This window comes from Gavialis gangeticus, unplaced genomic scaffold, assembly GCF_001723915.1.
Source record: "Gavialis gangeticus isolate Ggan-Ray unplaced genomic scaffold, GavGan_comp1, whole genome shotgun sequence".
Classification (NCBI taxonomy): domain Eukaryota; kingdom Metazoa; phylum Chordata; order Crocodylia; family Gavialidae; genus Gavialis; species Gavialis gangeticus.
Window position 1 is genome coordinate 32675526 of NW_017729001.1, and position 23463 is coordinate 32698988.

At 41.6% G+C, this 23463-nt stretch overlaps 1 protein-coding gene across 1 annotated transcript; it reads left to right on the plus strand.

The window, feature by feature from the left end:
• Positions 1–91: 91 nt before the first annotated feature.
• On the plus strand, positions 92–16803 carry ANKRD13A (ankyrin repeat domain 13A). The gene is made up of 15 exons (XM_019507337.1): positions 92–337; positions 2860–2992; positions 3185–3309; positions 3732–3777; positions 4545–4688; positions 5242–5437; positions 6660–6726; positions 8701–8782; positions 9630–9688; positions 10481–10611; positions 11006–11163; positions 12060–12173; positions 13221–13372; positions 13774–13841; positions 14756–16803. Exons 1-15 carry the CDS (start codon positions 242–244, stop codon positions 14946–14948), a joined length of 1764 nt encoding a protein of 587 aa, XP_019362882.1. The 5' UTR covers positions 92–241; the 3' UTR covers positions 14949–16803.
• Positions 16804–23463: the final 6660 nt, after the last annotated feature.

The window sequence follows — 23463 nt, forward strand, 5'->3', positions numbered from 1 at the left end:
GGGGGGCTCTGAGGGTGCCTGAGGCAGGGGGAGGTTGCCTTAAGGGGGGTGTTATCTGAGGGTGCCTGAACTGTGAGGGGAGGGGTCTCTGAGGGTGCCTGAAGTGTGGGGGTGCTGAGGCTGAGGGGCCTGGGTGCATGTGTTTGGGGAGGTAGGTGCAGGCAGGGTGTCTGCCCCCCTGGCCAGGGCTGGGGATCTGAAGCAGGGGAGAGCAGGGCCCTCAGGAGCACCAGGCAGCAGGATGAGTTCTCTGGGCAAAGCCAGCAGCAAGTACCCCCTGCACGTCTTGGTGTGGAATAACGACTACCGGCGGCTGGATGCGGAGCTACGAGAGCAGGTAATGCGGGGGCCAGGCCCCCCGGTAGTCTCGAAAGGGTCCTGTGACGGACCAGCCCGGAGGACGCGGCCGGGTAGCTTACCGATGCGTGTGACCGTCGAGCTGTTGGGGCTGCTGATGCAGCTTCTGCAGTTGCTTATTGGTGATGAGAAGGGGCTGTTATGGACAGACACAGAGAGTATGTCTGCAGAGATATCGCTGAACTTGTTAAATGCTGTCTGCTTATCTTTGGGGGGGGGAGGGGTTGGGCTTGGAACTGGAGCCAAAAACATGCAGATGTGATAGGCCTTAATGCTGTCTGCTGGGAGAGTACCACCAGGCTGGGAGAGAGAGCCCTGCACAGCGATGGGTCTGCCGGGACCTGAGCAAAACCTTTTTTCTTTTCCTCAGGATGGCATGTCCAGGGAACCAGTAGCTCATTGAAAACTGCTTCTGTTTTCCTTGTATACTCTTGAATCATTCTCTGTCCTCCCCTCTACTGATAGGTGCTATGATTTTTGTTTTGCAAAGTCAGTAGTCCTTGCATGTTAAAATACAAACATCCCTTTTTCAAGCATAGTTCTTTGAGTTTTCCAGGTGGAGACTTAGGGTCTCAATAGCTAAGTATGTTTGCTTCGGTGACAAAACATACGTGATCGTCTTAAACCACCCAAATCCGGTAGGGCAGGTGTAAAGTGGGCACAATGTTAGCATTCAAATAAAGACAGAAATGGGTTTGAAATCTGCATCAGAGCCCAAGCAGTTGAAATAATCCAGTTGTTGAGTTCAGATATTGCTATTACTGAATTCCAGTGCAGCTCCAAATACTGAGATCCTGTGGTGATAGATACTTTATTAATACACAGCTAAACAGCTGGGATTCATGGCACAGGGCACCAGTTGGCAGACACATAGCCTGTTAATTGTATTGTTCCTCATACAGTGGGTCCATGCACCGAGTGTCAGACAGTGTCACCTTGTGATGCTAATTAGGATGATTGGCTGCACTTTTGCTGGTGCGTTCTGAAATGCTAAAATTTATGTAAAGCTTGCTTAGGTCGTCTTTTTCTTTCTTTGAGTGAATCTTTAGGATGCTGTGTACTGTATCTCTAATTCTTATAATCTTCAGTCTGTCTGCAATATTTCTTTTACTGGCACATTGGTTAGGGTGCTTGTTTCTTTATGTTTAAATCTTTATTAAAATAATGTTACCATTTTTTAAACAGTTGTACCTTAACTGGGAATATTTTAGCACTAGTTTATTTCAGTGATTTGCATCATTGTAATTATGGCAATGTAAGAAGGTCCTGATTCCTGCCCCCAGTGCTCTACAGTGCAAGTAAATGGACTACATTTAAAGGAAGGGAGAGAAGACATGCACTAAGCTTGAAGTGTCTTCTTTAAATCAAAGATGTTACTTCTGCATCCTCTGGGCAAACTGCTTCTTGTATGGGGCAGATGTGCTGTGTGTTGCAGAGGTACTGAAGGAAACTCTAGCCAGCCACATGAAATGACTAATGCAGTGCACAGTTACAAGTTAACAGCAGAAGGGAAATGAAGGTAACTGATCCAGAATCCTTGTTTTCACTGGATTAGGCACTACAGCGTGGAGAAACTGAGCGAACATTGTAAGGGCTGCTGTACTTAATCACAGCAGTGAGAGATGAGGATGCTATAATTCAAACTTTCCTTACTCTTTGATCGTGGTGTTTCAGACTTAATGCTGTCAGATAACCGTTTCAATTTGCATAATATTCCTATCTTATTCCACTATTGACTTTTCCCCTTTTCCTTTAGTTATTGATCTTCTTCTGTTTCAGATCTCTAAAGCTAGTAGTGAAAAATAGAAGTAAGGTATGAGTATGTTGCGCTTGCATGTTTTGGGTATTTATGCCTCATGTGGTTGCATTTCTTAGTGATTTGTATAGAATGCACTCACTCTTCATTGTCCTGTGTGTCTCAGTCAAACTGATGCTCTTTTAATTGTCATTTTACTTCCATATTCTCACTAAATGCTATACAAAATGTGCATTGTATAGCCTATCACTCACTTCTGTGATTTTTGGCTGATTTAATGTGTTGTATGTCATGATACCCTCTAGTGGCCACTTTAACTGGTGACTAAATAAATCAAAGTTACAAAGTACAGAGAATGGAAGCCTGCCATTTCCTGAAAAAATTGTGCCTGAAGATCAGGACGGGGGAGGAACCTCATATAGAGCTGGCTGCTTTCTCTGCCTCCCAACACCCCCTTTTCCTCTTATTCCCAATCACTTTAAAAGAATCCAGTCCTACTCCAATTGTATTTCTGTGAAAGCCAGGCTATTAAGAGGAGAATTAGGCAATTCAACAGGGGTATCAAAGCAAGTCATGTAAGATAAAGTGACTGCAAACCATGAATGGTTCTGTAAGAATACATAATGCATATTGACCCATTGTAGCTTATTGCTGAAAAGCTTCGTATTATCTGTCCTCAATGTCTTCTGGTGATGGGGGTTTGATTGAATGGTCTCAACACCATTTACCTCTTGGTTGTTCAACAGGATGTTGATCAACGGGATCCACGAGGCCGGACCTTGCTGCACCTTGCTGTTTCCTTGGGATACATAGAGTCTGCCAAAGTCCTCCTTCGACACAAGGCAGATGTTACCAAAGAGAATGCCCAGGGATGGACGGGTAAGAGATTAGATTGGAAGTGGAATTTGCCTGTTAATAACCTTTGCGTTAAACCCAGCACCTCTGAAATCTGGCCGTGTGTGTGTCACCGTGGTTGTTGCATGGCATGTCTGCAACATGCATGTTGTAGGAGTTCTGCTTTTTGGCTAAAAGCAAAAAATGCACCCACCTCTGTGTTTGGGTTTCTTTCAGTTTTGCATGAGGCTGTCAGCACAGGAGACCCAGAAATGGTACACATGATTCTGCAGCATCGGGACTACCAGCAAACCTCAATGACACTTGGAGGGGTTCCTGAATTACTCCAAAAGATTAATGAGGTATATATTTAATGAAAACCAAGTTCCAGGCTGGTCAAGTGCCCCTATGGGAGCTGTTAGTTTGGTGTCAGTTAACTTAAATCAGCTTGGGGATTGGAATCAATTGATCTTAAGTCAGGATGATGGGCTGTTCAGTTCAAAATTACCTGTCTGTTAACTCCATGTAAACCTGTAGTAACGGAACTAAGATGGGTACAGTGGAAAAGTGTTAAACTATTGCAGGACAATGTCTGTATGCCACCTTTTTTTGATTAAATGTGCTGATAAGTATTTTCTGGGTAAATTTCACTGCAAGTGTTGTCAGTGACATCTCAGCCTCAAATGTTTCTTCTTTCTTAAATGTATATGACAAGTAAGAGCTAAATATTGAGTTAATATTCTCTCCATTTTTGGGTTATTTGAAACACCCATTTCTATATTAGACTCCTGACTTCTACGTGGAAATGAAATGGGAATTCACTAGTTGGGGTAAGTGTCTTCTACAACCTCTCTTACTTCTGGTAACTGGTAGAAATGCATGCCAGTTTCAGACTTGTTGAAGTAAAAAAGTAGATTTGCAAAGAAAATATGTATGTAGAACCTTTACTTTCTTCCTTTCTCTCAGTTTGTTAAGCATGAAAGATTTCCAGCCTATTTTTCCTGCTATATAAACTGTTAGATCTTTTTTAATGCCTTTTTTTAATTGAACCCTATGACACTTGTGTTGGTGGTTGCTGAAGCTTTTCTAAGGACTTAGCTGTCCCAGTGCTTTGTCATACGTAAGGTGATGAGGCAAAAATTGTGGTGGTGCCAACCAATTTAGGAAGCAGTTTATTCCTTCCCATTGCAAAACTGATTATGTGCATTATGGGTGACTTCTCTTTCTTCCCAACCACTGAGTATTCACCATTGCTGGACAGAGGACAAAAAAATAGCTAAAATTAATTATTTTATTTAGTGTCTCATGTCTTGGCATGTTCACCATAAGTGGGGAATCGATTCTGATAGTTCCTCTGTTCTTTGTTTAGGTATCAAAAAACAAAACAAACCAAAAAAGACAGAGGTTCATAACTCTTGGGACTGAAGGGGATCATTACAATGATCTACTTTGACCTCTTGTGTAATGCAGGCCATAACATTTCTTTAAGGAATTCCTGGATCAAGACTATAACTTCTGGTTTGAGTTTGATCCTCCTACTCCTTTCTTTTCTGCTAAGGATTTTTATATTTGAATCTCTCTGTCTTTTTCTTTATAGTCCCACTGGTTTCCAGAGTATGTCCAAGTGATATCTGCCGCATCTGGAAAAGTGGTGCCAAGCTTCGAGTTGATATCACGTTATTAGGCTTTGAAAATATGAGTTGGGAACGAGGAAAACGTAGTTTAATTTTCAAGGGAGAAGGTGAGTATTTTTAGCCTGTCTCATTTATTGACTGCCAGATAGCATGAGGCCTACAATATTATTCAGAGTACGTGTTATAATGCTCAGCTTTATTTTCCCATCTTTCAAAGACTTGTTCATGCTGAGAAGTGCTCCATCTGGCATTTCAAGTTTCTGAGCAGAACAGAAGGGCTGAATTTTCCTTAACAAATTCTTCTGGAGCAAATATAGGAAATCAGATTAAAACTTAACTTTAGAACCACAGAAATAAGCATTCAGTTACATTATAGATATAGATATATAGATATAGGTATTTCCCAAATGTTCATTATTAGGGTCTTTTAATTCTACTTTTCATATTACTCTTAAAAATGACTTGGCCACCTACATACTCTGCTCATCCATCCTTACTAAGATCATAGTGGTACTTAAACAAATCTATCACTTGTCCCAGACAAATGCAAACCTGACAAAGTTTCCTTCATCTTCACTTTCATCCCTTGAATGTGTCCTGGACACCTCTTTACTGAAAGCTTGTTAAATCTGTAGTCAATTATATCTATCCTTTCAACAGATACTGGAGGCTGGGCAGAGCTAATTGAGATAAACCATGATGATAAGGTTGTCACAACAGAGCGTTTTGAAATCTCCCAACAAATGAAGCGTTTGACATTGGGCTCTATGACTCCAAAAAGGAAGGATGTGGAAAGACGCCTTACATCTCCTATTATTAATACTTGCCTTGATACAAAAAACATTGCTTTTGAAAGGTAAGATATTTAAGCTTTTCTTAATGAACAAGTCCTCCGCCTATGCAGGGTTATGCTTGCAGTATAACTTAAAAAAAAGAACCTTGTAATAGATTGTCTTGGAAGTAACCTAGAATAATACCCTAAACTGCATATTCCATTATGTAAAAAATGAGTTGAAAATCATAACATTTACTTCTGGCCTTGCAAACTGTTTCCATTTGGTGTAGCGTCCTTTTGCACTGTAACACATGCATTTCTGTATTAATGGGGCCAGTTTTAATATCTTCTGGTTTCAGAAATATACACTTAATTGCCAACACAGCAAGAATGAACCATACGTGCAGCACTGCTGCTACTTCCCAGTCTGTGGGCTGACGTTGAGTATCCAATAATAAGGTTTACAGCTTCAGTTTTGACTTTGAGCTTGATTGATTTTAGTTTAGTTCTACGTAAATGATAGTAATAACTGTACTAATACTGATAGAGAGGATACTAGTTTGATAGTAGAAGCACAAGAGCTAGTTCAGTGCTGCACCTTTTTGGAGCGTTATAGGGTATGACAATACACTTAAGTATTGCTGCAAGAACATTGATTAACTGCAAGGCAAAAGTATTTATTAAAACATGGTGCAGAATTACAACCAGTATGAAAGATCAGCTGTCAAAGCTCATTAATTCATTCTGTTGGATGTGTGAAGATTTTCTTCCTTGAGTGCTACTTGGGGAATAAATAAAATTAAAACAAAAAAGCCTCCAAATCCTAAGTCCCACTAAAAGCCAGTGAATTTTAGACACACCAACATTTACATTGTTTGTGAAAACCACCCAACGGCTTACTGACAGCAATCAGCCTGGCTTCCCAGTTTCCAGCTGCAAGTTGCCAGATAGAATTAAGCTAGCATTGACTCTGACAGTTGTTCAGTGGCTCAGGAGAGAATGTGATGCTATCCAGAAACTCCAAGTCCTTGTGGCTCGAGCTTTCCTGTTGCAGTCAGCATGCTAAATATTAGCCTCTGCACTTCCATGGAGATATGAATAAGAAAGAAATAGACTCAGACTCATTTTTCAGCCTTAGATTGGAGAAAGGTGTTTGTGTTTCTTGTACCTGTTTTCTGGGGCTGTTTGTCTGGTATCTTGCAAACACTGTTTCGCTGAAACATCATTAGAGAAAACATGGGTTGAAGGATAAATAGACATGGCAAATTATATATAGATACTTGTGGTGTTCACTTTTTATCAGAACTACATCTGGATTCTGGGTATGGAGGACAGAGAAAGCAGAAGGTGTAAATGGTTATGAAGCAAAGGTAAAAATCAATTCTGTACAACTAAGAGGTCGAAAGCTAATTGGAGTGTGAATGTGATTGTTCAATATTCCCTGAGTATCTTAGCTTTAAAATCTTCCTTTAATGTCCACAACCTCCTTGATTTGCCACAAACTGATACAGTGTGAGACATTTCAGATGGGATGCCAAATACCCAGGAGCTTTGCCTGTGGTTGGGGATTGAAGCAAGTGCTGGGAGGTGGGGATAGTGCCAAAAGGAGACAGGGAGAGGCTGGGAGGGATGTCGGCAAATGGCTCTGTGATCACAAGATCCCTCCAGAATGCAGAGCTCAGCTATTACTGGAGAGTCTCAGCATTCTCACAGTGTCAAAAAGCAGTAGAACCCATTAGCAAAATGTCATTGCTAGCCCTGACTAGGGGTATGCCCGAGACAACAGCCTTTTGCTGTTACAAATTCCTTCAGTAGCTCTAATAGAATAAGACCAGCATGGATCTAGAGTTTGTCTTTCTGATGAGCCATATTGGGGGAGGTTAGCATGCTTCCATATGATGGAATTTCCCCCCGCTCTGATTTTAGTTTCTCAGAAGTTAGAAATACCAGGTCCTCCGTGACCTTAATTCACTATTTTGTGCATGTGCATTAAGACATGCTTTTTCGTTACATGATCAGCTGTACTCTGGATATGTAAATTGCTAAATACTTTGAGAAGCTTGTTTGTTTTTTCCAAATTGGACACACACAATCAGTCAAGGTGTTTTACTTTAATCTCTGGTTTATTTGTCCATATGAATAGACATAATGATAACACCCACACAGACCCCTCTCATCAAGGCATGGGACGGGAACTTCTCCGGTGTTTGTAAACAAATTGGGCACTACACTGAGAGCACCACTGATCTTTAGACAGTTCTGTTTAGTGCCCAGTGGGAATGATGCTCAATGAATCATGGAAGGAGGTAACATACTGAAAGATGAGGATAAAAACAGGCATGGGATACATATGATGAGCACCCTCCAGCCTATGCGCTGAATGAAGTGGGGTCCTGTGCAGAGAGAGAGATCATATGTGATCACATAATAAGGATGTACCATGAGGCATATGCACAAGAAAACAAACTTAAGACCCAGAGGCAACCTTAATTTTCTTGTTTCCTAACTTCTGAGTGCTTGGTTCTGCAACCCTGCTTCTCTTCTAACGTGATAGTGGGGTGGTTTGTTTGTCTTTTAATATAATGGTTTGTCTAACTGTTCAACTGACGTGTGAAACCAAACTTTCATTGAATGTCTGGCATGACCAAAGACGTACACAAATGACATTATCTTACTGAATGAGCCTGCTTTGCTTTGATTCAAACCTAGATTTTACTGTTATTAACCCTGCAGAACCACTAAGTGGAGGATCTCAAATTCTTTGTGGCTCTGCCTGAGGCACCTTCCGTAGCCTGCCTTCCTCCAAAGCGGCCCTGGCTTGGGGGATTCTGCAGTTCATCACTAAGGCCAAGGCAGCTGTCCAGTTGTCAATCTAAATAAACATGAAATCCGTTTACAAGGAGCTAAGGCCTCTCCAGTGTTGCAGAGGGCTCAGTCGCATTCCAGTTGAAATCAGTGGGGAAACTTATTTGACTGCTGTTGGTGTAGGATTGTTCCGAAATGTCTGGAGCCAACTAGTTTCTTTATCATGTGATTCCAGATAGTCTCTTGTAATTCCAGCAGCCTGCCCAGCAGATGGCTGTCTCATTCAGTTTTAGCACAGGACTGTTGTCAGGATTCATAACGCATAATACTTTCTGCACTTCAGAGCTGAAAAAGAATCAGTTAAATAGTCACATTGGACACTTTCCCCCTGGTCTCTGATATGGTGAAGGTGGGCAGTTTCTTACTTCTCCCCCCAGTTTCTTTTAGGTTTTGTCTTTGGTGTTTGGGCTGCTTTAAAGATGTCCTTCTTTTATTCTTGGTCTCTTTTATACATTTTTTTCCTTTTCTTTTATGAAAAGGTCTATACAGCAAACAATGTGAATGTAGTAACGCGGATCCGAACAGAGCATTTGACGGAAGAGGAAAAGAAAAGATACAAAGGTAATTTTCCCAGTGGTGGCTTGAAACTGAGCAGAACCTTGTGCTGCTTTTGTGCACTGGGTAGCATGTACAGTAATCAGCCTGGCTAATGAAAGCATCTTGCTTGTATTTGAGCCTCCCCTGCCAAATAATACAGGGTTGGGCTGCTGGGGAAGGTGGGGGTTCTTACCTGGTTCTGAAGTAAATCCTGATGTAAATAAGGATTATTGTCATAGTCTTGATTCCATTTGATGGGAGCAAGTGTCTGGAAAACTTGGTTCAGCTTTTTGTCTGAACTCCAGAAGGTGGAACCCTGTTTGCACATGCATTATCTGTTCTGCTTATTGCCTGTCCTGACAGCCTGGTCATACCTTTGCTTCATGCTAGTTTCCCTTTACACTGGCTAAAGTTGCAAGATGCCCAGTTTGGTTTTGCTTTTAACTCTTGAGTGCCTATGCAGATCACAGTGGAGGGTGCAGAGAAGCCAGCTTGCAACCTTGCGTAGGAAATGCCTGTTGCTTGTCACTCAGCACAGTCTTTATAGGTTCCTGGAAACAAGATGTAACGTTTTGTTGTCATACAGGCTTCTGATAGTGATTTTTGGAAATTCTTCTCTTCTCCTGCTCTTGTCTTGTATCCCTCATGTTCCCCCTCCACTAGCTCTTGGGTTTATCTAGTAAAGTGCTTAGAGGAAGCTTGTCTGGTCTTGAAAATGTCCTTTGAATGAGCACTATAAACAAGACCATCTTCTGCCTGTGGAGCTAAGGCCTCCCTGGCCCTGCAGTCTTGTGTGTGCCTGTGCACTACTGTGACACGTGCCATTTTCAATAAACCTGTTTGTTTTTTTTCCCCCCTCTTTCTCCTTAAGCTGACAGGAGCCCTCTGGAATCCTTCCTGGGTACAGTGGAGCATGAGTATGGGGCTCAGGTGAGCAAAGTGCTTGGCTTTCCATTGATTTCAAAGAAGATCCCTTCAGTGTTGAGTAACTGACTTACTGGGAGTTGTGTGCGCCTTATGGAAAACCTTCCTCTTCCTTCATGTCCTGGAACTTAATTAGTTCAAACGCCAGCCTGTAGATGTACCTTGAGCCCCACCTGTTGCTGTAAGAGACAACAGAAAAAATGGCCTTTGGGATATAAATGCTTTAACAGCTGCACACTGACTCTTGGGGATGTTGAGAGGAGAGAAGTGTCCTGGGGTTCTGCAGGGTATGTAGTGTTAATGTTATTGATCATGCTTAATAAAGATGCTCTAATATCTGTATAGGCATAAGGTGAATAGGGACTAGGCTTACCAATGGATGGCTCTGTTTCCTGACTCTTTTTTATATAAGGCATATGTATCTCTTATTGATTTAAGTGCCATCACCGGATTGGTGTCATCAAGATGGTGTGCGTGGGTAACATTAGCACATGCGTATAAGACTGGGTAATTTTTAGCTTTCAGTATTACATCTTCATAATGTATGAGCTAAAGTATGTATTTGGAAGCAGACTCTCCTGTCTGTAAAACTTTTTGAGATCTATACTTTGGATGAAAGTGCCTGTTCATCTGGAGCTTTCGTTTAATCTGACCTGTTTTTGTAAGTACACATGTCATTACTGATTTAAATGGAGGGAGAGCTGTGTTACACAGCTGCCAGTTACTGCTCTAGAATCTGAGATGTAGGCTGATGCGTTTTGTAATAGTTACCAGGTTTGTGGTGGTTGATTCTTACAGGATCTCACCACCGAGTATGCCACAATAAACAACCCAACTGCCATTACTCTGGAGGAATACTTTGATCCAGAATTTGAGCTGAAAGACAGAGACATAGGAAGACCCAAGGAAGTCACCATTAGAACACAAAAGTGAGAAATAATCTTGTCTTAAATGCTTACTGTTTTATGTTTTCCTGCCGAATCTCCTGCTGATTTGCATTTAGAAGATGTGTGAATTTTTAGAATAAAACTCCCCCTTTTTTCTCCAAGTGGGGAATAAATTAAGGGTGGCATTTTAAAATATGCTCAGTTGTCCTAATTCACGAAGCCAGTAGAAGCAGAGTTGGGCTAACACTGTACATGTCTTGAAAATCCCACCCTTAACACAAAATAATGGTTCCAGCCTTGAAACCCATTTAGTGCTAAAGCCTCATAATCCATTCCAAGATGCTAGAAGTATTGTCAGATAATGCTAGGTATTTTGCTGTGCTGTGTTAAAAAAGTTCCAACCTTCTTGAAGCCTTCCTATGCGACTCTGTTGCAGGTTTAAAGCCACGTTGTGGATGAGTGAGGAGTTCCCCCTTTCTCTTGTGGAGCAGGTCACTCCAATCATTGATCTGATGGCCAGAACTAGTGCTCATTTTGCTAGACTGAAAGACTTCATCACTTTGGAGTTCCCACCTGGATTTCCTGTCAAAATTGGTACTGCTCAGCAGCCTTTTCCCATGTATTACCATTGACAACCTCCCAACACAACACAAGAATTAAAAACTGGACAGAACTTGACACCTGAAAATGCCACCTGTCATCTGACCAATGTTTTCATTGGGAAATCTGGGAATATAGCCAAGCCTACCATGTATGCTGATAGAGTGTAGAGTGAGCTAGTTAGCTGGGTTAGTGTGAAATCAGGCTGAAGCTATGTCAGGGTGGCATCTTAGAAGCCAACCAGTTCAGAGAACTGTATATTGATGTTTACTGATCATCATTAAATCCACACTTTGAAAGTTTACACAGGGAAGTGAATTCCAAAGGCAAAGACAAGCCACTAAGAATTAGCAGTTGTTAGCCTCTTACTAGCCCAAGTGCTTTTAATATGTTGTGAAATATTGTAAATGTTGTAAAATCTTAGGAGGCAGTTTGAGATTTAGGACCTAAGCTACTGCGGCTTCGTAAGTCAAACACAACTGTAAACTTCATTCAAGTATCCATTGTAGGACATGATGCAGAATACCAGGTGCTCTCTTCATGGACATGTTGCTTGCTAAAGAGACTGCTGCATTTTGCCTTAGCTGCAGTTTCCAAATGATGTGAAGGCATGTCTCTGTCAAGAGTGCAGTATGAACAGCAACTGGTACATTGGAGAGACTTTATCCAACTTCCACAGAAATATAGTGGATGTCCAAGAATTGCATTTGTGCAAGACTAAGTGTGTGAGAGAGACTGCCTCCAGTTAACTTGACTTTCTCATGGACTGATGTGCAGTTCATTGTCTGTGGAATGCATGTGCTAAATGTGTAAAAATGGCTGATACTGCTGTAACTAAGATGCAGCAGACCCCACATGTTCTCACAGAAAGCTTGTACTTCTCCTTACAGAAATTCCCTTATTCCATGTGCTGAATGCTCGAATTACATTTGAAAATGTCAATGGTTGCAGGACAGCTGACAAAACTTCATCGCAAGCTGCAGGAGGTGATCAGTGTGATCTGGGTAAGGAATGTAAAAGTGTGGTGGGTATACACAATAGCTTCTTTTGTGCACTTCCTATAAATAGTGGTGTGGGGTAAAGTAAACCTGTTACCTGAATGGAACAAAAGCTCAAACTACAGTAAGCTGTAGTTCAGTCTGTACCAATCTGGAAAGCCTAATGCATGAGTATACCTATGTATCTGGAATGTATGTTTGCCAAACTGATTAACCCTGTTTGTCACTTGACGCCCTGCTGAGATGCCTGAACTTTGGCCCTGGCATGTTTTCTAGATTGTTCTGCTGAGTGTAAAATCCTTTGGATTTGGAATCAAGTGCTGTTGCCTGTCTTGCTAATGTGGAACCTGTTTGTGTGAAGTAGTGTTAAGGCACTATCAGGATTGGTAATGGGGAGTACTGGATATAAATGCTGAGTTGTTCTGTGTGCATGTTATAAGCTGTTTTGTTTATGTAGTCAATGGGCGACTTGGCAAGTGGCTTGCTGCACTTAGTTTCATAGTTTCTAGGGTCGGAAGGGACCTGAGCAGATCATCTAGTCCGACTCCCTGCCATGGCAGGAAGAGCACTGGGGTCAAATGACCCCAGTAAGGTGGTCATCCAACCTCCTCTTAAAAACCCCTAGGGTGGGAGCCTGCATCACCTCACTTGGAAGCTGGTTCCAGACTCTAGCCACCCTGACCGTGAAGTAGCGCCTCCTGATGTCCAACTTCATTGCTTCTTATTTTTTGTGGGCTTGCTTTGCTCTCTCCCCCACTCCTTCCCAACTTGTCAAAATCCAGTTCAGCCTGCTTAGTTCTTTGGTGCCACATATTGGCTTTACTGGTTGTAAAACGTTCTGGCATCAGTGTTAATCTGTTTTTCCCCTACCTGGTGACAGCAAAGTACTTGTAGCTCCCCATTCTGACATACTTTTTATGGGTGGTTTGTCTGAGTTTTTTGGGGGTTGGTTTTCATTTATTAAATTAAATGCAGATGGGCTTCGATAACTGAGTTTTGTGTTAACAAGCAGTAAGTGTGCAGTGGCTGTATGTATGTTTCTGGTTTGTACAGGCTCTAATTTTGAGGTTGACCAGTCTGTGTTTGAGATCCCCAAATCTTACCATGTTCAAGATGATGGCAGAAACATGCATGTGCAAGATGAAGATAATGAGATAATGCAGTTTGCCATTCAGCAGAGTTTGTTCGAGTCTGCTGCAAATAAAGTAAGTCTGAGCAGCCAGCTTTTCAGTGTCTGTTCTTTCATCAGATGAAGTATAACATCAGGCCTGGGTTTGACTTATGAAAAGTGACATGGTGGCCTGTTCAATCACCTTTGTATTGTGCGGCAAAGCAGTATCTTAAAATATTTGTATGTGAACTGTGTGTAGGAGGATTCATCTCTGAATCTGTACCAAGGTGCGTGTGTGTATATATATCTCCTTTGTGAGTCTTTGCAAAAAATTGTGGGAAAGGAGTTTGAGAGTGTTTATCTTCCTTGAAGGTTCTTTTGAAACTTCCAAAATGGGTCACAGTAAGCATCAATAAAAGTCATATGTGACTTAGAAATTCATATATATGAATTACATAGTAGATCAGTTAATCATGGTGGTATCTTTTCCTCCAGGAAGCTTTGGGAATGCACTCCAATGGAGCAGTTGCTTATTCACCGGAATTTAATATACAGTATCAGAGGTAACTTAATTTAATTTATCTAAAATTTTTAAACTTGTCATGCCAAACCCATGGGTCAGTGTGGAAAGCAGTGCAAAGGAATGCTATACTTCTGTATGTAAATATCAGAAAGCCTAAGCACTTGAGGCTGCAAGACTAGATGCCCAGATACCTGCTTTGTGATGCAGCTTATGTTAACAGGTTTAAGAAGCAAGAACATACAGCAAAGTTTCCATGTATAACAGAATTTGGCTTTGGTAGCTCAGTGTTAGGACTGGAGTTTTTCTTTGCTCAAACCATGATCACTTTCAAAACCAAAGACTCTTTACTTTTTTAAGAGAGTTCAAGGTTCTTTACTTTCCTTGCAACAGCTGCTAATGCAGTACCTTTAACAGGACATTTTGATTCAGATATACTGACACTTAAAGAAAATGTTTTGTTTCTTTCTAAATATTTGACACTTAAAGAAAATGTTTTGTTTCTATCTAAATACAAGTTGTGTGTTCTATATAAACTGAGGAGCAAATTTCTATTGACCCTCTGAAAACAGGCTGCGGTATATGCGGTTTGTGCTTGCAAGAGGAAGAGAGAAATATTTTGTGCATGCCTTAAAAATGTTATCTTCCTGCCTATTGTGTACTGGCAGATGGTTCTGCTTATAAATGAGGTGTGTATGCTTTAAGAGGCCTGCTGGAAACTGAGCCATCACCATGTGGCACTTTCAGAGAGAAATGGATTTTGGATTGGATACTTTATGACTCCTAGAACATGCTCCTTTCTGTCATTGTCCTAGCAATTGCTTCCTTTTCCTTCAGTAAAGGAGCCTATTTGCTGTTAACTCTCTTGGAGAGAATGCAAGGAAAGACTCCATTATAGGGAAAAAAATGAATTAAAAGTGGGATATATGTCTCTTGGAACTTTGTTTCTCTCACCAGGGCACTGCAGGAGAGCTATCTCACAAGTAATCCACACTCCAGCACCCCTGTCGTGCCTTCCAGTTTTGACAAAGACTTGCAGCTTGCCATGGAGTTGTCTGTCAAAGAACAGGAGGAGCAGGAGAAACGGCGCCGTGAGGAGGAAGATGCAGAGCTTCAACAAGCTTTGCAGCGTTCTCTCCTGGAAAAGTAGGCTCTCCCATGGATCTTCAGAAATAGGGATGGCCAAACTGACAGCCACAGCAGCTTGCAGCCTGAGGGTCACTCATGGGTAGCATCGGTCAAGGACATTCTCACCACCTTTGTCATGTCTTTATGATAGCAATGTGGCTCAGAAAGGCTTCCAATCTCTGCATGCAGTTCTCCATCTTGATCCAAGTCCCCAGAGTATGGTGCATGAAGATCTATAGTTTCTTTAGGCTGCAACCTCCATGATTCAAGGTGAAAGCAGCTGGAGAACTTGGGGATCTGCATGTGGCTCCCAGACAACACTGTCCTGACATTTCTTGAAAGAGAAGAGTTGCACTTAAATATATTTATCCAAGAACAGCTGGAGACTTGGTCTGGGATTGGGATGCAGAAGTGCAGCAGAGTTTCACAACTCACTGTGTGGGGAGATCAGAAGGATGATTTCCTCATCACCTACCAAAGAAATATTAATTTACTTTGTCTCTTCTGAGTAACTCAAAGCCATTTGCTGTTTGTCTCTTCCAGTTACCATAGGGAGGAGAATGTGAGCAGTACACTTTCATACTGACAGGTGTTTTCCATTAGGTTTGGATACACAAGGCCTAGAGAAATCTCTTTTCTTCAGTTACTGACAGTTTAACATGCAGCTATGCTTATTAATAGGGATGATATTTAAACTTGAAAGAGTTAATCCATGTTAAAGGGACTCATTCAAGATTAAGCCAAGGCTTTCTTGCCACAGGCAAAACAGGTAGCTAATAGAAATTTTATATGGTAAAATGGGACCATCTGTCATAGTAGCAGTTTCTCATGATTCAAGACCAGCTAGTTCACACAATCAAAGAGGGCAGCAGGAGAATACGTAATAGAAATAGGTGCTTTTTAAAGATCCATTTTGTTAGTTTGTGCAGGCTGAATTCATATGGCAAGAAATTAGATGAAATTTTGACGTACACCTATTAGTAAGGAAGTTAATAGTTCTTTGTCATCTGAAAGGGAAATACGTGTTGCTTTTTTAAATTCAAATGTACATCCTTCATGTGAATACATATATTTTTTTAACTAAATCTTTTTATTGATTTTAAGACAAGCCAGTACAGTTACTCTTAAAAATGGTATCAACAACAATACAGGAGCATATTTTAGCCAACTTCTCTCAGGTCTTTATTCATATTGTATATTTTTAGCTATTTTGTTTGCACTTTGCTCAGCGTACACAGCATTTGTGCTGTGACTGTCAAACACATGTCATCAATACATACTGAACACCTTTAATGTCTTGGTGTAGTCAAACATATTACTGAGCAATATTTGCTACTTCTGGCAGGCAGAAGTGCAGAGAGCCTAGGGTATGTGTGATTTGATTCTGTACTTGTTACTCAGACAAAACAAGGCAGCTGGATCAGGTTCCGTGTGACAGACTATTATCCAGTATAACTTGTGATAGGACAGACATGACAGTCAGTGGTAAGAGTTAGTTGGTAACTTCAGACTCTGTTTTAACCTTCCTAATCATCATTTCAGGTAACAGTTTTACTACAGTTCCTCCTGTGTATACTAGGACTCATATAATCAGCACCATGTTCTTTCCAACTACGCAGCTTTCAATTTGTAAAACTAATTTCATCTCTAAGTAGCATATTTGGTATTGGCAATTACACTGTAAGTCATTTACTTTAACCATAGGCAGCAATATACATTGGAATGATTGTTCGTCTCTTGGAAGAGAATTACTGTGCCATTCACAGCTGCATAAAAGGGACTAAGTCTTGTGTTTGTATTTTTGACAAGTCACAAAGTATCAGATAAATTTTCCACCTCCTTATGCGGAAATAAAAGCACTACTCTCTTTGAAAGCATTTGTCTGGTTTTCTAATCGGTTATTTCTGATAAGCGCTTTGGTAGTTATAGGGAAAATAAGATTCTCTGTTTCTGAAGTGAAGAACAGGCAGGCAGAGTTGTTGCTGAAGCAGAGTTTTCTCCCCTCAGCCTCTGAGAGGAAGGAGGCCTTTTGAGTGGGGGCGGTGGGAAGACCCAGCCAACGCTGTTCTAACAGGAGGATGGAGCAGCAAGAGCCCAGGAGCCCCGGACTGACTCCACGACCCATTCCCTGCTTATGGAAACTGGGTCCGCTCCTCTCCTTCCGTATGGTTCCATAATTGAATGGTTTTTTGTTTGCTTTTAAAAAGCTTATGCATTTTGGTGGGGGTGATTATATGATGTACTATATAATCTTACTTTGGCTTTTAAAGCATACTTCTAGGGATGAAATCCTTAATTACATGATCACGTATTTTTACATGAGACCTTTGATTCAGTTAATAGTCCAGGATAACAGCATGTAGGGAATGGAACAGCTGTGTCTTGTGGAAGTGGTGGCTGTCTGCAGAAGCCCTGCCTCGTATATCTGCATGTTGGAAGCGAGCGAAACCGGAGAGTACAGAGAAAGTGCATGGTCTCACAGGCAAGGCAAATGGAATACCAGCTCAACTGATTCTGCCTCTGCCTCTGCCTCTCAGGGAAATGTCCAAAGCTATTTTTTATTTTGTTGGCTTGTTCATTTTTCTTTCTTGATTGCTTATTAATAACCCAGCAGCTATTTAGCATCTGCATAACCTCTTAGAATTCACTATATGAGCTTGAGAGTTTTTGTGCAGTTACTAATGTGAAAACTTTTAATTTGTGCTCGTGGCAGCTCCTTATTTTCTAGAAGCAGAATGCCCTGCTCTCTCAAAATACTCTTAAATCAAAGCCCAAGTCTTATTCTCTTTGGCTTTATCAAAAGCTTCCTGATTACCAGAGGCCTAGCCTGTTCACAGACTTTGATTTGGAGCTCAATACCTTTTATGTTCCTTTGAATTGTTTTCTGTTGCAAACGGTCTTGCACTGTACACATGAATAATTCTGTAACTTCTACCTTGAAGCACAATAACTGACATCTGAAATTTGGTTAATAGGTATGCGCTTATCCCCCATTTGATTTTTATTTTTTTTGTGCTTAAATATGACATTATCATGTATAAAGTTATCAAAAATGTACTGATTTCAGCTAATCAAATACTTTTAAATACATAATCCATGTAGACATTTTCTGACATTTATGTTTAATTTTGAATCTTATGTTTTGAAATCTTTTGGAGATTGGCACAGAATAAATATTTTCAAAGCAAATGCGGCATTTTAGATTAAAGCGCTTTTGATGACATGACTTATCTGTATTCATGCATGTGTCAAGGAGATAGGAATAGAAACAGAAAAGAATGGGGTAGCATATTTGATATTTGCCAACAAGCTTTTTATAAAAGGCCAGCATTCTTCTTTCTAAAGTCAAGTTTTTGTAAGGTTCTTTCTTTCTTTGAAATTATGTAGAATACCTGATTCATGTTACACTACTTTAGAAAAAGTAAGCTGTAATCAGCTTTTATGAATTGCAGTACAGTGCAAATTAACTATTACAAATTTATCCTATTGAATCTCCATGTGATCTGCACAGTAGGCCTGTACAAGTTTCTAAAAGGGAGATGAAGGTTAGGATAAATGGTTTCAAGCACTTGTGCACATTTGCAATTTCATTTGTCCACAGCTTAATTTGGACATTTTTCTTTTGGAAGCAGCAATCCAAAAGTTAACGAGGAAGCAGTGCAGTTTCTTCATTGAAGTATTGAGATGCAGAACAGGGACTAGTCTATAATTTTAGAGCTAAGCAAACTTTTCTGAATCCAAATTGCTAACTCTTGACTTTTGATTACTGCAGTACAATAGCAGTAGGGATAAAAATGAAATTTAGGACCAGCTGTAATACTTGGAACCACAGATTCTTAGTACCGTTGACTTCAAAGGCAGGTCTATGTGCCATTCTCAGTAGGACCATCATTTTGTTTGCTCTGGTAGCTTTTCAGCAGGCTACTTCTTCAGGAAGGTGGAATGCAGAACTATTAGGCATCCTTACACCAATGTCAGCCAAGGCTACCTTTAATGAATTATAAAAATTAAGTGTGCCTATTACAAAATCTGCTATCACATTGGTAATAAACAGACTGCTGCCTTCTTGCATATTCAGCTCAAGTGATAACATTTTTTACTAAATGCTTGTCCTTCTTAAGTGGGTAAAGTGGTTCTTTATTTCCTGCAATGGAGAGCTGTGAGTCAGCTGCTGCCCTTGGTCTCAAAGAAACCTGCAATCAAAGTGTTTCCTAAATTATAAAGGTATGCATTCAAAATAGCTGAACGACTCTTTGAAACTTAAGCCAGAGAGAGAGCTGATATCTGTCCATGGGTGAGTGAAGCGGCGCAATGATCCAACTTTTACTTGTAACCTGTTATTAGCTGGATGCTACCCATGAATCAAATACCACAGAGGTGCCCCTCTGAAACATATCATTACTGCTGGGCTCAATCCTCCAGGTAGAGATAACACTTCAGCATGTGGTGGCAGAAAAATAAGCATTTTCTTTTAGACAAGAAAAGGTGCCTCTCTTAACACACCCGTAACCCGACTTTCACAGGTGCTGAGCCACTGGATTCTAGGTGCCGCAGATGCTCAGTGACTTTGACAATTCTGCCATAGTTGTTCAAACCACCCAGCACAGTGGGTGTTTGTAAACATTTGCTTTACTGTCTATCTTTACAGCAAGCCCTAGGGTCTCTACCAGTTCTTACCCATTTTTGTAGTCCTGCTGAGGTGAGGGAAGCTACTGGTTAGCGGCTGAGGGTACTGATTGTTATAGCGGTCTTGTAGCATGTGCAGAACATGCATTCACAAATGACTGAGTATGGGATTATTTGGTTAGCTTTTTATTTGTATAAAAAGATCTTGCAGGGAGTAGAGAATGAATGCAAGCTATGACTCGGTAGAACTGTAGCTACAAGAGTGCTTTCCATCAATACTATACTAACAAAGGAGGATGTGTAATATTCAGCGAGATGAAGGCAGACTGAGACCACCAGCAATGGAATACCCTGTTGTGAGTGTCAGGGGGAGGGGAACAAAAATGGAAGAGAGAGAATAAGAACTTTGCTTGCACTTTTACTCATGTTTTACTCAGAGTGGGCATCATAGCAACTGGCTGTGTACAAACACTATCCACCATTACAAAACAGGTAAGCACCCAGGAATCATCACTATTTCCAACAAGTATCAGTGCTTTTCAATGAAACTAAACCAGCAGACATCAAGTAAGACACAATAGAAGGTTTAAGACTAATACAAACCGACATATGGTTAGTCTAGAAGTGAAATTTGGAATGGTAAATAAATTAAAACAAAATCTTTCATTAAATATATGCCAAAGCAAAATCCAATTGACATTTATAACAGTGCAAAATAAAAATAGCAGCATGTATATGCAACTGTAAACACTTACATTCATTACAGACAATGCATATGACTGAGAACTGCCCCTAGCTTAAAAACAGAACACTTCCAAAAGGATTTGAAAGCAGCATTGCTTCCACAGAGATGTAGCAGATTCTCAGATGCGACTGGCTTTCCTGTAAATCTCAGGTTTTTAGAAATTTCCACTGTCACTGGACTACTTTCTAGTGACCCAAGCCTACCGCACAGCCAAGAAGGTAAGTGTTTGGTCAGGCCAAGTCAGAAGCTACAGACTGGTCTCCACACAAACAAACTACATTGGTATTTTGGTGCGAGTCTATTGCTCCAGAAAAAGCAGCTAAAAATACTTAGCAAACCGACTATGTTTTTCCTGCCTTGTCTCGTGTTTCTGTATTTCAGTTCAGATATGTGCATACGGCCATCTTTACAAAGCCAGGTTTCTCATTCTGGTGGATGTTTGTCTTGAGTGATTTTAATAAGACAATGCTAGAAACCAACAATACTCCATGCTAGAGCAGAAAACTGAATTCCTTAAAACTATAAAACCTGAAAATGCAATCTGATGCATGCAATTACTTGCAAAATAATGATGTTTAGGAGAGAAATCAAAACTCAAGCTTTCCATTTTATAATGTCACTCCTGACAAGATACTTTATTAGGGCACTGGGTGTGTGAGAGATTAGATATCATGGACTTTGGCAGGTTTATGGTGGAGTTTAATCAGTAACTGGCAGAAATGGTATGTGACCCACCCTTTGTAAAGTGTGGCGTGTTGTTTTAGAATCATGTAGATGCTGCGTTTAGTGTCCATGAAGTTCATTGCTATCACAGACCCATGCAGGAGCCAAGAGCAGAACTCAACAATGCAATAAATCTGTGTGGAAAAGCCTTCTTATGGACACTAGCAAAGTAAAAGACTTCATATAGTAGTAGCCTCTCTTGTCAGGATTACGACAAATGCCAAGTGCAGTTTGCAGCTAATGTTTCCAAACAAGTGTTCAGTTAGACATCTACAGAAGTGCTACCAGGCTGATGGCCACATTTAGTTGTTGTCTAACTTTAGGCATTCATGTTTGAATATCTGCGTCTGTCCTGGGTACAAACGCCTGAAAATGAGGGATGAGATTGCCAGACCCTAATTGTAGTGTCTTTAAGAGCAGTTGCCCTAGTATGGCAGGTGTGGGTGTGTTTCTGCAAAAGAACAACTGGTTATGCTAGAACAGAGAGACCCTTAGCCACTTTCACAAATGACTTAGGCTCTTACAAGCCAGAGCTTGGGGTACAAGTCAGGTTGGTTTTACAGCAGCTATATAGCACATCAGTTGTAATAAGTACCAGTGCTTTGATCCCAAAGTTTCCACATGCAATGTGATTGATCCAGTATTCCTCTGACAGCCGCTCGTGCTCTGCTACCGTCTTCTAATGGGCTTATAGACGCACACTGCCATCAGGATCATAGTGATTAGCAGGATACTGAAGATACTCCCCATCAGCACTGCAGGAAGGAAAAAGTGACATGTCAGGAAACAGGAATCAATCTGAGCGGGAAAGAGAAGCTGTACAGTTCTTGTCTTAATTAATGCAACAGGTTCCAAACTGATAACCTCAGGGAATTTTTGCTCAAAACAAGAGGCTCACCCACCCCCTCTCTGGCCCAACAGGACAGACTGAGTGAGACCCACCCCAAAATGGTCCAGTGATGATGGGGAGGTGGAGGCTGAAGTTCAGGTCCCTGGTCTGAATCGGGCAGAACAGACCCTTCCACCTCCCCAGGTCAGTGCCCTGACTGCTTCACTGTTACTTTCCCTGGGGTAGGTAAGGGCACACCTCTTATTTTTCAAGAAAAATGTCAAGATTTTTTTTAGGTTTGTTGCTTTCTAGGAGACAGCCTCTTGTCTTGTAACAGGGCCTACATTTTTAGTATCTCAAGCTAGGACCCTCATGAACACATTCCTTATCTGGCTCAGCCCAGATTACCAGGGTACCAAGCCTGCTTTATAGAACAGATTCATCCTGGTAATTGTTTACTGGTCTCCAATTTGTCACCCATAAAACTTCACCAGCAGTGGTTTCACGTTTTCCTTCAGATCTGGGATAAAGGCACTGAACAACAAACACTGGGACTAGAGCTAGACAACCCGGTTGATTCCTTTTGTGTGGTTACCGTGACAGCTAAACTGCCCAATTTTGACCTAATATATTACTAATTAATACCTTTTTGTTCACCCAGATGTAGAAAGTCTGCCCCCTTCCCCTATTTGTCCACCGCCTTATATACACGAGAGAGGCACACGTACAACAGCAAAGGAAAACCCCACATTAGGTCAACCAAGTTGTCTTTCAGGCTGCAAGACCAGGCCAGAGCCAACATGTACTCTGCCCTCTCCTCTCTCTTCTCTGCCCGCTGCTCTCATTTTCAGATCGATTGTGGGGAAAAAAAGTGAGACTCTGATTGTAGCTAATAGACAGCTTAATTGGTCACATGGAGAATGTGTCTCTTTATCTTCATCAACGGCCTCTTTCTTAGCAGTAACACTTCAAAAGGAACTTGAAGTGATTTTCCTGATAGGCAGTCACTCTCTAAAAGGCTGCTAGTATCGCAAACTTCTTTTTGTCTAGTGTACAACACCCGAAGACAGATAAGCACGTGCCAAAGAGAACCGAGAGCTGGGCGCTTCTTTGTGCTCCACAAGATCCCTTGTTCTCACTGCTGGTTTTCATCTGATCATCGCAGGAGCCTTTGCTGCATCCAACTGCTGTCCGCGCTGGCGATGCGGCGGGGCAGTTTACAAACTGGCCTTGATGAACCTCGAGGAAGTTGGTTTTCAGCTCCCTGATGTTGCGACCGTTTGGGTGGCCCAACCAGCCCTATGCGCATCTCAAAGCTGCCAGACAGGCCGTGCAGTCAGCGCTGGACGCAAGTCATCATCCGTTTCCATATCGAGAATGCCGGGATGTGCGGCGCATCTGCAGCTGCCTCCGCTTGGACCCATGGCATCCTCACGCCTCTGTGGCCCCGCGTGTCCCAACCGCAGGCCAGGCCCCGGGGAGGGCTTCGGACCCGATTGCGGGGCAGGCCCTACGCCCCCGGGATGCATCCGGTCCTGTCTTGACTCATCCCCATCTCCGGGGAGCCCCCCCACGGCGGCCCCCCACGCCCCGGCCCGGCCCGGCCCGGCCCGG